The 17021-nt window shown below is 35.9% G+C and overlaps 3 protein-coding genes across 3 annotated transcripts; 2 read left to right on the forward strand and 1 right to left on the reverse strand.

Moving 5' to 3' along the window:
• The first annotated feature begins 481 nt into the window (after nucleotides 1-481).
• LOC130993584 (uncharacterized) lies at nucleotides 482-4514 on the forward strand. The gene is made up of 6 exons (XM_057918520.1): nucleotides 482-988; nucleotides 1160-2684; nucleotides 2773-2919; nucleotides 2994-3928; nucleotides 4006-4110; nucleotides 4203-4514. The coding sequence occupies exons 1-4, from the start codon at nucleotides 978-980 to the stop codon at nucleotides 3300-3302; spliced, it is 1992 nt and encodes a 663-aa protein (XP_057774503.1). The 5' UTR covers nucleotides 482-977; the 3' UTR covers nucleotides 3303-3928; nucleotides 4006-4110; nucleotides 4203-4514.
• A 1719-nt stretch (nucleotides 4515-6233) lies between these two features.
• LOC130993585 (protein DETOXIFICATION 30) lies at nucleotides 6234-11027 on the reverse strand. Its single transcript, XM_057918521.1, has 7 exons — nucleotides 10558-11027; nucleotides 9944-10485; nucleotides 8927-9013; nucleotides 7193-7249; nucleotides 6862-7100; nucleotides 6586-6791; nucleotides 6234-6513 (listed from the first exon to the last, which is right to left on the reverse strand). Exons 1-7 carry the CDS (start codon nucleotides 10834-10836, stop codon nucleotides 6430-6432), a joined length of 1494 nt encoding a protein of 497 aa, XP_057774504.1. The 5' UTR covers nucleotides 10837-11027; the 3' UTR covers nucleotides 6234-6429.
• Nucleotides 11028-12745: 1718 nt separating this feature from the next.
• On the forward strand, nucleotides 12746-13372 carry LOC130993989 (uncharacterized). The gene has a single exon (XM_057919028.1). The coding sequence runs from the start codon at nucleotides 12746-12748 to the stop codon at nucleotides 13370-13372; it is 627 nt and encodes a 208-aa protein (XP_057775011.1).
• Nucleotides 13373-17021: the final 3649 nt, after the last annotated feature.

Consider the following 17021-nt stretch of genomic DNA (forward strand, 5'->3'; position numbering starts at 1 on the left):
TATTGGAAGTGGTTTGAAATGGGACAATGCGCATGTTTGTGCATTCTATGGTTGCGCAGTTAAAATGAGCATTTTGGGAGAATGCGCATAGTAATGAAATTAAAGCCGAATAACATTTATAATAACATTGTTGATAGCTTTGTCACGACTTCTCAATTGTTGACTAAAATTGATAGCTTTGTCATGACTTCTCAATTGTTGACTAAAATTGCATGTTAATTCGATTATAAAAAAAACAACCATTATTATTAATTAAGAAATCGTTAACGAGAGTATTATATAAATCGAAAATTGCATGTTAATTTGATTTTTTTGGTCCTATTTCGAAAATTTTCATATATATTTTTTGGTCTTAAACATGGAGAATATCCAACTTCAGTTCATATATGAAATGTATTCCAATTTCTCTTATAGTTGGACGAAACAAATTAAAAGTGGATCATAAATTTTAAAAATCAATTAAAATAAAATAAAAAGGGCAAATTGCATGAAAATACCCCACTTTATACCAAAATTTGGTTTTTTGACAATCTTTTCAATTGTTGCAAAAAATTGAACCACGTTCCAATTTGTTGCAATTGAGTTCCAGCGTTATTTTCCGGCGAACTTAAATTAGGGGTTTTGCTTATGTGTCATTACTATCTGATTTGGCGAATGACGTGTACTCAATATTATTTCATGGATTGCTTACCTGTATATGACTAATACATTAAAAATTAAAAAACCCAAAACGACGTCGTAAGGGTTTGGCGGGAACAAAGGAAACGACGCCGTCTCTGATTAGGGGTAAAAACGAAGGGAGCAGTGGAAGATTCTTCAGATTTTGTTGGTTAGGGCGATTTCAATAGCAGTCTTCTCAATTAAAAATACCTCGAATCCTTTGTTGTAGAGTTGTTTAATCATCAAATTGGTGCCCTTTTCGTCATTACCGTGGAGGTGGTCCCAGCAGCACAAGGAGAATAGTGAATGCGAGAGACATGAGGGACAGGTAGGGCTTTAATCTCTTCTTTCAAAGCTTTAAAAATTGGGTTTCTATCGCCTGTAGTTGATTGTAGAAATTTGTGTGTTTTCTTTTGATAAAAAATGTTTTTTTAGCTTGGGTTACTGTTGTCGATACTTTGGTTTGTGTATTTATTTTGTTATTTTTCATTTTTGACAGTTTATTTGGACTTTACATTCATCATGGTGGGAGAATTGTGAGGTTGGATGGTAAAGAAGTGTACGTTGGAGGTGAATGTGAGGTGAGCTTGAAACATGATCCTGATATGTTTGGATATTTCGATGTAGAAGAAATAGTGAAAAATCTGGGATACTCAAGTTGGGTAAAATTGTGCTATGAAATTCCTAGAAGTCAGTCCTTTTGTGTCTTGCAAGATGATAAAAATTGCATGGAGATGCTTTCTTGTCTTACTCCATATATCAGGGTTTTGCATTGTTATGTTGATGGTGGGGTTGTTTCAATTAGTAAGGCAGGTGAGAATGTTGGTGGGAGTAGTACAGTTGCTAAGAAAATTGATGGTGGGAGTAAATCAGTTGCTAAGAAAATTGATGATGGGAGTAGTAGTAAGGCAGGAGATGGTGATGAGGGTCAGTATGATTCTGGGTATGAGAGTGACAATATTTATCAGTGGGACTGGGGTGGAGATGGTGAGGATGAACCTAATGCAGAGGGTGGTGGTGAAGTAAATGAAGATGTAGAGAATCAATATTCTGATGATGATGAATCTGAAGACTCAACATACATCCCTCTAGGTGGTGAGTCTTCTGATGATGAGTTGGATGATGATGAGCTAGTCGCAGATGATGAAGAGTATGAGAAATCTAGGAAAGAAGTTAAGGCTAGAAGGAGCATATTTGATTTAGTGGAGCAAGAGCCTGATAAAGGGATGGGTTTCAACCTTGTTTATGATCATGAAGATGCAGAATCTGACTATGTAACCTCTGGGAATGAAGATTCAAATTCTACAGATGAGGAGTTGGAGGGAAAGAGGAATAGGAAGTTCAGATCTAGCTATGACCCTAGAACAAAACCCAAAAAACTGAAATTGCAATTAGGTATGAGGTTTGCAGATGGCTTTGAGTGCAGAGAAGCCTTGAGGGATAATGCCATAGCACATGGGAAGCACATTAGGTTTGGTAAGGTTACAAAGACTACCTGCAGAGCAACTTGCACACCACCTTGCAAGTGGACAGTGTTTGCTTCTCTTGTCGAAGCACATGACTACTTCATGATCAAGACTTACTTCCCAACACACACTTGTGGCAGAAAGAGTAATAATAAGCTTGTTAGTTCGAAATGGATTGCAACCAAATATCAGAATGTTTTCAGAGTGCAGCCCAATTTGCCTATAAAACTTTTAGCTGATGACCTTAGGACTAGATATAAAACCATTGTGGGCAGAGATAGGTTATATAGGGCAAGGACTACTGGTCAAGAGATGATGAGAGGATCAGTAGAGGGTCATTATGCACTACTTAGGAGGTATGTTGCAGAACTTATGAGGGTGGATCCAGAGGGGACTTACAGGTTGTCATTGGGTGAGGAATCAGTATTTAAGGGCTTGTATATTGGCCACAGTGCACTAAGGCACGGTTTCAAGAAAAGTTGCAGGCCTATCATAGGGTTGGATGGCTGCTTCCTCAAGACTTATCTAGGGGGAATCCTGTTGGCAGCTGTTGGCAAGGTAATCCTTTTGTTTACTGTATTAACTTGGATTGTATTTATCTAATGTTGGGCAGTTTTATCTAACACTTATGCATGTTTATCCATAGGATGGGAACAACCAAATGTTCCCACTTGCATGGGCAGTGGTTGAGGTTGAGAACGAGAGCTGTTGGAATTGGTTTTTGGAGATTCTGCTTCAAGATCTAGGAATAACAGATGGCAATGGATGGAGTTTTATATCCGACCAACAAAAGGTATAATATTTCCTTATTGTAGCCCAATAATGTTATATGTCTTATGTATATTTGTTTATTGGCTTGCATTGTAGGGGTTGATGAATGCTGTCAGTAAGTTAGCACCACTGGCTGAACACAGGAACTGTGCACGACACGTGTACATGAATTGGAAAAAGCAACACAAAGGCACAAGTTTGAAGAACATATTCTGGGGGATTGTGAAGAGCACCTATGAGCAAGAGTACAAGCTGAAGCTTGAGGAGTTAAAGGCAGAGAATGTGGCTGCCTATGAGGACTTTGTGGCAAGAGATGTTAAACGTTTCTGTAAGGCATTCATTTCTTTATCTCCATGTAGTGATATGGTAGATAACAACATAGCTAGACATTCAATGGCTACATAATAGCAGCTAGGGGCATGCATATTATACACATGTGTGAGCAGATTAGAAGGGATCTAATGGTTAGACAGGTTGAAAAGTTGAAAATGATGGCTATGGTGTCTGATAGAGTGTGTCCTGCTGTGATGAAGAGCTTGGAAAAAATTAAGACTTAGAGTGTGTCAGCTTATGTGTTTCCTAATATGTTGAAGAAATATGAGGTGAGTTACAAGGGTAGGGCATTTGTGGTTGATGTCAATGGTAGAAGCTGCACATGTAGGGAATGGGATCTCACAGGGATACCATGTCTTCATGGCTGTGCTGCCCTACAATTTGAGGGTGAGGAGCCATCTGCATATGTACATGCTTATTACACTGTAGAGAGATATCTACAAGCATACAAGTATGCCATAGAGCCATTGGTTAGTGAGGAGATGTGGCCGGAGGCTGATGGCTATGTTGTGAAGCCTCCATTGGTTAGGAAGCTACCAGGTAGACCTAAGAAAGTGAGGAGAAGGGATCCTGAAGAAGATCCAAAAAATCAACATAAATTGAAGAGGTTTGGTTTGGTAATGACCTGTAGAAACTGTCAGCAGAAGGGTCACAACATCAAGACTTGTAAAAATCAGAAAGTTCCACCGAAACCCAAGGTAGCATTCTATGCAAGTTTTTTTGCTTACTTCTTCTTTGTTTACTGCTATGTGTTTACATACTGAAATGGAAACAGGGGAAACGAGGCAGGCCCAGAATTCATCCAATTCAGCCTCCAAAGCCTAAGAAAACTAGGAATTTGCAGGAAGGGTCATCAAGTCAACAAGATCAACCAAGGAGAGTAAGTATTTCAAATGTAATGTAATGCAGATTCCTCATTTGTAAGGTATAGTGTGTTGATTTCTAAAAATGTGACTTTCTCAAAACTTGTAGGGTAGCAGGAGGACCAACATTCAACAGCAAGATGCTGTTTGTTCATCTCAAAGTAATGTGACAGCCGCAAGGGAAGGGCCATCTACTCAAGAAAGTAGGCCTCGAGCTGGGAATTAGCTAGATCCTGAAGAACATTTTGATGTAATATTTAGTTTTTTTTGTTGGGAATGTTGTGGATCCATTTCCAGAATTCATTATCTCAGATTCTGAAATGTTTTAGCTTAACAGCCTTGGCTAGTAATCGCCTCATTTGCTGTAACAGATATTGCTACTCAATACTCTTATTTGCTATTATATGATGCTTTTGGATGATGCTTTTGGTGCATTGGAATTTTCCTTGTTTATTCTTGTTAACCAGGACCATCTTTTAGTATCATTAGACCAATTTCAAAACAGAGATTTGACAAAATGTTGTTTGCATTGAATTTCACCAAATAATACAACAACCACATTCATTCCTCATCATCTACCATACCAACTGCATTAACATTCTACCAACTTCATCACCAAAACAGAAAAACAAGTCCTACATGCCATCACCACATCAGCTACCTCTTAAACCCAACCAAAAAAAACCACTACAACAAGTAGTACAAAACCAAAATAAAGTAGCTTCATCCTTTTCTCCACAACATGGATTTTAGTCCCAAGCATCTTGTACTCTTCATCCCCATCCGACTGTGGTATGACTCCTTCATCTCCATTTGATTTGTCTGCCTTATTTGCCCTCTGCCGAACTAATTCTTCAACCGCCAAGTCCCTTTCAACCTTCATCTTCAACAAACAATTCTTGTAGTACTCCGGTAGAACGGGATCAACCCATTCCCAATACTTGCAATCACCACGACGACCACGACGACAACAATGGTAGTAGCGCCTCTCCGGGTTACTCACGCTATTGGAAGCCTGCAAGATGCACGGCTCTGGTTCTTCGCATTTGCAGAATTTTGGGGCTAAGGACAAATTGCATGAGCTCAGTCGTCCCGTCTGAGAAGAAGAGTCCATCTCTTCAACGATTTTCGCAGCTGCTGAGTTGCTGAGTTTTTATGGAATTAGGTTTCCACGTCTGAGGTTTTTTTCGAAGAAGAAATGAGGACAACGTGAATTGAAGCCCTAATATAAAACCTTGAAATTGTAATTTGCTTAAAATTGTGAAAAAACGACGTCGTTTAGGGGATTAGAGACGTCGTCGTTTGAGAGGCCGGGAGTGCGTGCCACATCAACTTAACGGGAAGCCACATCAGCAATCATTTCGCCGGAAAATAACGCTGGAACTCAATTGCAACAAATTGGAACGTGGTTCAATTTTTTGCAACAATTGAAAAGATTGTCAAAAAACCAAATTTTGGTATAAAGTGGGGTATTTTCATGCAATTTGCCCAAATAAAAAATACAAAAGGTTTATGTTTAAACTTTATTTTTCTTTTTATTTTCCATTTCTTTAACTTCTTATTTGATGTTTTATTTCTTTCCAAAATTGTGAAATTCGATTAATTATAAAATATTTAATATGCATATCAAATTAAAGATCACGATAAAAGCTTTAATTTGATATATTTTATGCAAATATTTGATTTAAAATGTACAAATTAAATTTGTTAAATATTAAAATTTTATAAATTTCCCTCTCATCTCTCATCTTTTTATTATAAATTGCGCAAATATGTCAAACTCCCATCAGATTTCTTATTATTATAAATTTCCCTCTCATCTCCCATCGGATTTCTTATTAATAATAAATCACAATTACGTAAAAAAAAAAAAATCAGCAGATTTCTTCCACATATAATACAACAATGCGGCAAATCTAACTCTCATCAACTATACGCACAAACAATAATTTTGCGCCTAAATATTGCGCATATATAACATCTATGCGAAAAAAATTACCCCGTTAAATAAGGGAACAGTGTGCAGTACACGAAATTCCAGATGATATTTCAGACACCCAATCATTGTCGTCCGTGAATGACACGAAATACAGCTTTATCCTGCCAAAGAAATATTAAAAAATAGAATGGATATGGGGTGTAGCAAAAATAAAAAGTGGATATTTGATAAATATACTTTTAAAAAGGTGGGTAGTTTAGAATTCCTCCCTTTACGAAATGGAATTAAAGTAAATCCATGATCATGAGAAATCAACCATAACAGAACAAAGCACATGGACTATAAATGAGAGTCGTAAATGGTAGCATGAAATCACGAACAAGTGCGTAAGCTCCGTTTAGCTGTATTTCTCAATGTCAGTTGTTTTAGCAGATGTTTGTCCTCCTCCCCACGTATTGATTCTTTCACTTGCCGCAGAAGCCTAAATCACAAATAACAAAAATGTAAAATTTCAAAACAGAAACCAAGAAATTTAAAATCAAAGCACATATACCTCTTTCTCCCAGTTAGTTCGGTAAGCAATATAAAAGAGAACCAACGTTTGCACAACTGTTCCCATTACCATTCCCATCCATATTCCCTTAACACCCAAGTCGAATGCAAATCCTAGTAGTAGACCCAATGGTATCCCAAATATGTAATAGCATGCAATATTAACATACGCAACCAAGGCTTGCCATCCAGCTCCAATAGCCACACCTGCAACACCAGCATTAATTACATTCTTGAGATTACAGAAAAGAAAACCAATTAGATTTCGAGTATAAACCTGATAGTGCGGGTTGAATGGTGTTGGCGACAATACAGAATGCAAGCAATGGAGTTAGGTGATACACAATTTGTTTCACTTCTTCACTGTTTGAGAATAACGAAGGATACTGGTTCTGGAAGACGAGAAGGATGACGGCGAATATGAGGCCCACCAAGAAGGCTGATACCACCACCACTACAACAGAAAACTTGGCCATTCTTGGATGAGCAGCTCCCAGTTCATTAGACACTCTTACGCTGCACCATATATAAGTAATTCAAAAATTAATATATATACAAAGAAAGGGGATTTACAATTGTGTTGTGTGTTGTTGTAGATGAACGAACACCTTATTGCTACATTGAATCCGATGGCTACCATCACTGTCCACCCCACAATGTTTGTGCTGCAAAACATAAGGTTTAGGCCATGAGAAATACTATATATATAGATGATATATATATCTAGCAATATGAACATGCACATTTTAGCATCACACCTTGCCTCTCAAAACTGAATTTATAGATTTAAACACAACTCTTTTATGTCCTAATTCTCTGATTTTTGGATCCCTACCTTTGTAAGAAGATACGGAACTTGAGAAAGTATTTCCTTTTCTGAGCTTATAGTCAATTATTGATAGAGTGATGATGTACAACCACAATATGGTTGTGGCTGCACACAAATTAGTTAAATATAAAAAAAAATGATTTATTTAATTTATTTTTCAAATTAAAAAATAATTTAGTTATTTTAGTGTATTGTTTACATTGGACTTAAAAAAAAATCTTTCAATAAGTTTTAGTTTTTTTCAAAATAAAATAAAAACAAAAAATTACTAAAAGAATAGCTACATTGTAGACAATACAATAAAATAACTAAATCTTTTTTTATCTTAAAAAGTAAATTAAATAAATTAATTTTTTTTTCTTATTTCACTACTTTGTGGGCAACCGCATTGTGGCTGCCTAGATTTATTGTTATTGATAATCTATAAGAATAAATTAGAGCTACTTTTCAATATAAAATAATAGAGACGTCCGATCAAAAATCAAGTGCGACTATAACTGGATCTAATCGCGGAAATATTACTTGAGTTTCAGTGTACCACTTTATGTTTCACTTGTATTTTTCTTTTTCTTTTTTGTTCTTTTACATATTTTTACTCCAATTTAAATTTTGCATGATCTAGTTTAATTTTGTGATTATTAGGATTTATTCCATTTAATTAAGATATATAGTTATTTTTTATCATTTAATTTGATTTTATTAGGTAGTAATAGGTTGATATATATGGTATATAATGTTTTGAAACAAAAATTAAGTACAATTTATAATAGTAAGAAATTTTATTTTTATAAAAAATATTATTAAAATAATAAATATAATATATAGTGGGACATGATAATGCATTTAAAATTGTGGGACATATGAAAGCTAATTTGGCAGCAACATTTTAGGTACAAACCACTTCGAGAAAAGAAAAAACCTTTTTAATGCCAGAAGAAAAGTATCAGTATCACCCCTTGTCGACGAATAATTTCCTTTCATGCGTGATCCAAAACTCAGATTTGAAATCATTCGTCACAAGTCAGTAATTGATCTCTATTTATTCAACTGTTTTATAGTTTCCATGGATCACTAGTTTCAAAGTTATATGTATATTGTGGTTAAATAATTTAAAAGAGAATGACTGATTATTTGCATCAGCAATATAAATTGATCAGCGCAAAGAAAGTGACGTACGCTCCGAATATCTCATATATATATTATTAGTCATGGTGCAGTTCAATTTATATCTTACATAATCAATTATATCATTTTTTGTATCCGAACACCGTGATATGCAAATTAATATATAATGAAAATTTGGTGTCTTTGACTTTAATTTCATGGAATTGTATGGGCAGCATTAATTAGAAGCGGGTACGGCTCCACAAAACAGTGGCTCATTAATATTATGAATCTAAATTAAATTTATAGAGGTAGCATGTGAGTTATTATTTTGCAGGGATAAAAAACAATTTAAAAATCATGCATTCTCTTGTAATTTATCAAATAAATTAGGGATATTAATTATTACCATATGGAAATGGCATCCACAGCAATTTCTGCGTTCTTCAAGTATCCGGCAAACAGCACCAACGCCATGAAATACCACGTTTCCAAGCTGCCAGCATATGAAAAAACTAAGTAAAATTAGAATAATATGAAATTCAATTTTTTTTTATAAATACATTGAATCCATATTTGCTTAAAACTTCGCGTTATATCGATATCACGATTAAGTTTCTAAACCATGTTCTGCAAAATTAGATTCTAAGTTTAATTTTTTACTGTAATTAATTAGGTCAATTTCAAGAGTATGTGCCACAATTTAAGACGCACTAAACTTTAATAACCAAGTCGATCAAATAAAAATATGAGGGCCTTATTATCACAAAATCTAATGTTTGAGGATAACATTAAATTAAACAAAAAAGTTAGGCACTCAATTACTAGTAATATACTTTTAATTTGGCCGACGCTTTCCTGAATCCTGATAAAATCATAAATGGATTTTTGATTCATTATCACACCTCATGTGCCGAGGACAGAGTAGTTGGACCATGCAGAGACTAGATATGAAAAAAAAGAATCATTTGATGAGACAAGGAAGCACTCAACATGTGATTATATACAGATTTGCAAGTAATCACAAACCAAATATCAAACCAAACTCTAATATTTCAACCTTAATGGAGTAATTAATAAATTAATTACACGAGTTTCACGCGCGCGCGATGTGACACAAAGGACGATTGCAGAATCAATGGACCCTATAAATTTATTTCCATCAATTTGTACTACCTAATAATCGATCGGACCATAAATTAGAAAACTCTAAAATTCTCAATGTTATAAGTTTATTCAGGTGGCTCTGTGTAGATTGAAGCATTTAATTGTTAAATCAGAAACTGGATTTGGATATTGCAGAACATGTATCATCTGAAATATAAGAAGAAAACAGTTTTTGGTTTGGAAAGTTAAAACGAAAAAAGTAACGTGAAATGTAGTGATTAAAGAAAAAAAACAGAGTTAATTAGAGGTTGGTAATTACCAGAGCATGACGGCTGAAGCGAGAGACAATCTCATGAAGCTCCAGAGGTTATGGAAGGCCCCCCAAGAGAAACCCGTCCACGCGGTGCCGCACGTGCCGCTCAATATGTAGACCATCTGCGCCACCACTATGAACCACCAAGACGCGTTGAGCACGAGCGCGCCGCCCGCCATGCCCCAGCCGAGCTTCAGCATCAGCAGCCAGCTGAAGAGCACGTGCAGCAGCAGCGCCGCCCCCGCGATCCACGACATCGCCATGATCTTGCTCTGCGCCTGCAGGAATTTGGCCATCGGGAAGTTCATGGCGTAGGCGTAGAGCTGCGGGATCATCCACAGCGCGAATCTCCCCGCCGCCACCGATATCTCCTCCTTCTGCCCGATCAACAGCAGGAACGGCAGCGCGAAGATGTAGAGGAACATCAGCAGGAAAGCGGTGGCCAGCAGAATCACCCACGACCTCTGCATATAAACCCCCAGCATCTCGATTTGCCCCGCGCCGTAAGCTTGCCCGCATAGCGTTTCTAGCGCGCTCCCCATCCCCATCTATTCACTCAAACCCTTCAATTTCCTAAATTCAAATTCAACATAAATTCAGTCGGACTCGGAGACACGTACCATGACGCCGAAAGATAAGCCGGCGATGACGGAGTTCTCCACCGTGAAGGCGGCGAGCTCGAGCGTGCCGACGTGGCCGGCGAAGGTCTGGGTGATGCCGCCGAGCGAGTACTGGCAGACGGAGGTGAAGATGGCCGGGGCGGCCAAACACCAGAGCCTTTTGGACTCCGCCATGAACTCGTTGCAGAAGTGACGGGGGCCCGCGATCGGAGAAAGGTCTTGGGCGACAGAATCATTTGACCCCAGCGGGAGAAGGGGCTGTTCGGATGAGTGTTCCATTTCTCTCACACTTTCGTGTTGGACTAATTGAATTTTCTTTTCTTTTTCTACTTTTATGAGGGAAAGGGTTTAGAAAGTTGGTGATTTATGTGGTTGTGGATCCCAACTCAAGGAAAAAAGTGGAACTGTCGATTGACTATGAAATGAGTGAATCATAATTCACACCACTGCATGCAGCATGTATAATTTGGATATTAATTAGTCTGTATATCCATCACGTAATTGTTGTTTATGGTAGAGTACAATAATAAATCAAAATGATTACGTACTATATAATAATATTCATTAGTTACTTGAATTCGCTTAAATTTATACTCCCTCCGTCCCACGAAGCGTGACCCATTTCTTTTCGGCACTGGAATTAACAAATTGGTATTTTGTGTGTTAAGTGTGGTAGGTGAAAAAGTAAAAAGGTGAATAAATGGTAAATTTTTTGCTATTTTTAGAAACATGTCAAGCTTCGTGGGACAACCCAAAAAGAAAAGTGGGTCACGCTTCGCGGGACGGAGGGAGTAATTTTTATATATTATTTGCTGTAATAACTTAATATATTTGCCAATTAACAACTCGAATATTATAAAGTAACATAAATAAATAAATAAATAAATAATTAAATATTAAAAACTAGTAAATAAAAGTTCATATAAGTATGTCAATTAATGTTTTAAAAAATAATTTTACTACCCCTTCTCGGTTAAAACTAGTATAGTAATAACCAACTAATTATTCAAACTCATTTTAAATAAAAATAAGAAAATATGTAAATTTTTGTCGTAAGATACTAAGACATGATGGAGGATTGATGTTTCACATTTTTCTGTTAATCATATCATCTGAAATTTGTGAGATTAAAATTATCTGTTTAACATAATATCTTCTAGAGCTTGAACGATCGTAATTGACTTATAAGCATTATCTTAATTGGAGCTTGAAAGGTCAGAACTCAATTTTAAGCATTGTGTATAAGTTGAAAGATCATAGCTGACTTTTGAGCATTATCTTGTCTGTAGTTTAAAATATCATAACTGAGTTTTGACCATAATCTTGTTTGTAGTTTGATAGGTCATCTATGACTTATAACCATTATTTCATTTGGAACTTGAAAGACCACTGCAACTAAGTTATGAATATCATCACTTCTGAAACTTAAGATATCATCATTAAATGTAAAATTATTACATCCGTCCCCCAAATAACTTCCTATATTTCCTCTTTAGGACGTCCCCAAATAACTTCCTATACATTTTGGGACATTACACCGCCACTACTTTATTTATTCTTATGTTTCAACCTTTCACCATTCTCAATACTAATTATAACATTTTTTTTCACTATTTTCAATACTAATTATAACAATTTTTCTCCACTACCAATATACTCCCTCCGTCCCAATAATGAAGACACACTTCATTTGGGCACGAAGATTAAGGAGAGGTAGTTTAGATGATAAAGTGTTGTGGCCCACATCATTAGTGTTTTGCTTAATTGAAGTTTAATGAATTTGTTGACTTTATTTTAAGTTTTGACTTTATATTTTAAATATTTAAATAATTAAATTTCGAAAATTTAATTAATTTATTTAAATTATTTTTTTTATCCAGATTTTAATTTTTTTTATTCACTGTTATCAATTCAAATTCATTTTAATTCCAATATTTTTTATTCCACTTAAGTTAAAGAATGAAAAACTGAAAAGAAAGCTGCACTCCTTTCAAAATTTACAAACTGAAAATAAAAGAGACATTAATTGAAAAGAAAAGGCGGTTCATTCAATTTCATTTCCACCGAAAATTTGGGGGCTTAAATTTCCCACCAAAAATTCGCAATGTACAGCTTATAAAGGGAGTTCAGAATCTGCCATAATACACCAGCTTTCTCACAAAATTCACACAAAAAGAAAAAGAAAAGGATGGCTAGAAGAAAGGATTTAACAAGTGAAGAAAGGCAAGCTGTTGCACTCTTCCTTCTTCGCAACAGTGCAGATGGCAAGCTGAACTACGGCACTCAAAAGGCTGCCATGACGAAGTGGGGCTGCTGTAGGAGTTCGATCGCTCGTCTATGGAAGGCTGCAAAGGAAGAACTAGCACAAGGTCAGTTAATATGTGTTCAAAGTAAAAAACTCAACAAGGTTAGAAGGAAAATAGTTCATATCGATTTAGATTTAATTTCAAGTTTGGAATTGCACAAAAGAGGAACAATTCGAAGGCTAGCAACAGGTATCAACTGCTCGAAGAGTACAGTGGGTAGATGGATATCAAGAGGGCTGATCAGAGCTCATTCAAGTGCTATCCGACCTGATTTGACAGCCCCCAACAAGATATTACGGCTTAAGTTCTCTCTTGAACAGATTGAGTATGATAGAATATGCATGGCCCTAAAGTTTAAGCCTATGCACAATGTAGTGCATATTGATGAGAAGTGGTTCTATATCACCAAGACAAACCACAGATTTTACTTAACACCACAAGAAACTGAACCACATCGCACATGCAAGAGTAAGAAGTTCATTAATCACACAAAATTAGTCACAAGATAGAACCACATAGGCTGCCAAAATCGAAACCAGAGAGCAATCAGCCCTCATACCAACACACAGGGCCAACACCACATTCAATCACACAAAATTAGTCACAAGAAAGAACCACAGAGGCTGCCAAAATCGAAATCAGAGGGCAATCAGCCCACAATCTCATATAAATTGCAGATTAATCATAGATTTTTTAAGAACGCAACCAAAGGGAACATATTGAGCAAAGAATCATCATTTCAGCATTATTAATCCATCTACCACATTGTACTCCTCCGCCAAACCCTACATTGCACAGAAACACAAGCGAATAGAACAATCTCACCCTTTTAGAGCCGGATACATGGTCTCGACCATTCTTCACAAAGCAGGGGAGCATCGGCGCCACCAATCGTCGCCGGCAGCCTCTTCCCGCTCGCGCACGACGTCGTCCCACTTCTCCGTACATAGAAAATGGAGTAGATCCGAGTCTTCGACCTTCATCGCGGTAGAGGGCCGGCGATAAATGGGGCGTCGAACCGGAGACGGCACCACCGTCAAACCCTCCTCAAAAGCACCGCCAGACTCCTGGAACCCCTGTAAATCGCTGCTGCTCTCATACACATAACCAGACGGCGGCGAAGGCAACGGAGGTAAAAGATCGAAGAATTCTTCGTCCTCCGAATCAGGGACAAATTAGAGTTCAAATAGGCCTCCCAACCCAATTTATCAGCCATTTGAACAATGGGTGAGGTGGATTTAACAGATGGTGGAGACAGATTCAGGGTGAGAGCGGCGGAACCCTAACAGGAGGGCGGCGCAATTTTCGGAGGGTAAAAAAATTGGAGACAAAGGGAGGCGTAGCGGAGGAGTATGAGGACGACAGATCAGATCGGAGAAGGGCGGCGGCGTAGTGGAGGGCGGCAGATCAGATCGGAGAAGAAATGGTGAAGGAGAAGAGAGAACATTCGAGAGAGAGAGAGAGAGATGAGGCTGATATGAGGGAAGCGGACGCTTCATTTAATAGGGCTAGGGTTTTTTTTTGTTATTTATATTAGTGATTAAGGTTAAGTTAATTCTAATTTGGCAACCCTAATTATTTCCATATATAGAAATGTGTCTTCATTATTGGGACAGCCCAAAAAGGAAAGTGTGTCTTCATTATTGGGACGGAGGGAGTACTTAACAACTTTTTATTAAAACTCGTGTCGTCCCCTACTAGGAAGTTATTTGGGGGACAGAGGGAGTATTATCATAATGCAAATTGTCAGCTCTCTAGCAAATAAAATTCTAACAACATTATTTGTCTCAATACGCATTCGAACATTACCGAATAAATAATAATTGAAATAATAAAAGAACAAAAAATAGAGAAAACTTCATCTAAGCATGTAGATAAATGTTTAAACCTTTCTAGACATTTAAATTTACAAATACAAGTAATTGATTATTTGTCTCAATATAATCAAACATTACAAAGTTATATGCCTTAATTATAAATAGTAATATAAATAATACTCCCTCCATCTACGATATCATTTCCATTTTGTGGACGACACGAATTTTAAGAAAATGGTGGATAATAGTATTATTGTGAGTGGAGTTTGTGGACCCCACTGCTATAAATGAAAGTGAAAATTATTGTGGACCGATTAAAATGACAAAAGTGAAAACGATATCGTGGACGGAGGGAGTAAAACATTTTAAAAAATTGACATAGGCATGACGATTGATATTTGAACACCTTTAAAATTTATGTATTCGTATATATCCAAACTCGATTAAAAGGTTATTTTACTACTCATATCTTCTTGAACCCTTTTTTTTTCGATTTTCATGGATTTATTAGCATCACAATAAACACACGCGCGCACGCGCGCACACACACACACACACATATATATAATACTCCTTCCGTCCATGAAAAAACTTCCTAGGAGGGAGTGACACGGGTTTTAAGAAAAAAATATTGTTGAGTGTATTGAGAGTGAATAAAAAGTAGTTGAGTGTATTGAGAGTGGTGAAAAGATGTTATAATTAATATTGAGAGTTGTGAAAAGTGAAAAGTAAAAGGATTATAAGTGGTGGGGTATAGTCCAAAAATAGGTAGGAAGTTCTTTTGTGGACGTCCCAAAAAGAAAAAATAGGAAGTTCTTTCGTGGACGGATGGAGTATTTATTAACAATTATTATTATTTTTATTTTCATGAATCTACTACATTTTAATATTTACTATTTTATTACAATTACATGCCCAAATGATCACACCACAATTAGAATTATATATAAATATTTATAAATATATATATATATATATATGAAGCGGCGGAGCAGCAGAGATGGGGAGGCGGCGGAGCAACAGGGGATTGGGGGAGGCGGCGGGAGAGGGGGGAGAGTGATTGAGAGAGAGAGATAGAGAGAGAGCGTGAATGAGAGAGAGTGAGTGAGATTAGTGTTAAATAGAAAATGACATGCTTAACCTTTTGATTATAAAATAAATTAAAATTAATAAATTTAATCAATTAAATTACCACCATTATATTAAGTTAGATCAATGAACCAAATTTGGTCTTCATTCTCTATATAGGGGAGTGGTCTACATTGAACTCTCCCCTATATATATAAATTTATTATTGCCTTGGCAACATCTTTTTTAATTGATTGATTAATAAATAGTAATGTTAATTTAGATAGAATCATTTTTTTATTATATATATTCATACATGTCCGAACTTGATTAAAAATGTGGTTTTACTGCTCATCTTTTTTTGAACCTACCCAATAGTTGACTGCATTTTATATTTACTAATTTCATTACAATTAACATACATAAATTATTTAATAGCATCACACCACAATTAAAATTATTGTAAATATTTATAAACAATATATATAAATATTACTCCTTCCGTCCCTCAAACATCTTCATCTCTTACCATTTTGGTTCGTTTCCAAAACATCCTCCTAACCTATTTTTGGAATAATTGCACTCACTATTACTCTTACAATCTTTACTTTTTGTGGGACTCATTCTCCACTCAACTAACTTTTATTAAAACTCGTGTCACCCTCCCTTAGAAAGATGTTTGGTGGATAGAGGGAGTAATTGATTTATATTTTTGTAACGTCTTTATTACTTGATTGATTAATAAATATAAATATTAATTAAGATTTATCATTAATAATACTTAACTTATAATTAAAAATATAAAATGAAAATAATTATAAATAAAAAATAAGTAGTAATTTTGAAATAATGAGGTTTAAGAGTAACACATGGGATACACATTATATAAGATTATTTTTTTCTTTGTTTCTGAAGTGGCCTTTGTAAAATCCGTTCTTTTTCCAACTCTAATGATTCATCATACATGGGCTGGTCCGGACTTCACATTTAGAAATCTAATGCCCGAAAGCCCAATTAACCTAACATATGACTTCAGTTTTAAAAAAATCCCACATTTTCTGCGTGGAATTTAGGTTTGGAGGGTACTAGGCTAATCTTATTTTAAAGATCTTAGTATAAGTTTAATAACTTATAAAATATTTTAAAAATTGTCAAAGTATAGTTAATAAAAGAATTTTGTGCTAGAGTGAAAAAATTGAAGAGAGATGAACCTAAAAGAGTAAATGATGGAAATAACAAACAATGGTTAAATAATATTTATAAAATAATTTTT

Source organism: Salvia miltiorrhiza, chromosome 7, assembly GCF_028751815.1.
Source record: "Salvia miltiorrhiza cultivar Shanhuang (shh) chromosome 7, IMPLAD_Smil_shh, whole genome shotgun sequence".
Taxonomy (NCBI): domain Eukaryota; kingdom Viridiplantae; phylum Streptophyta; class Magnoliopsida; order Lamiales; family Lamiaceae; genus Salvia; species Salvia miltiorrhiza.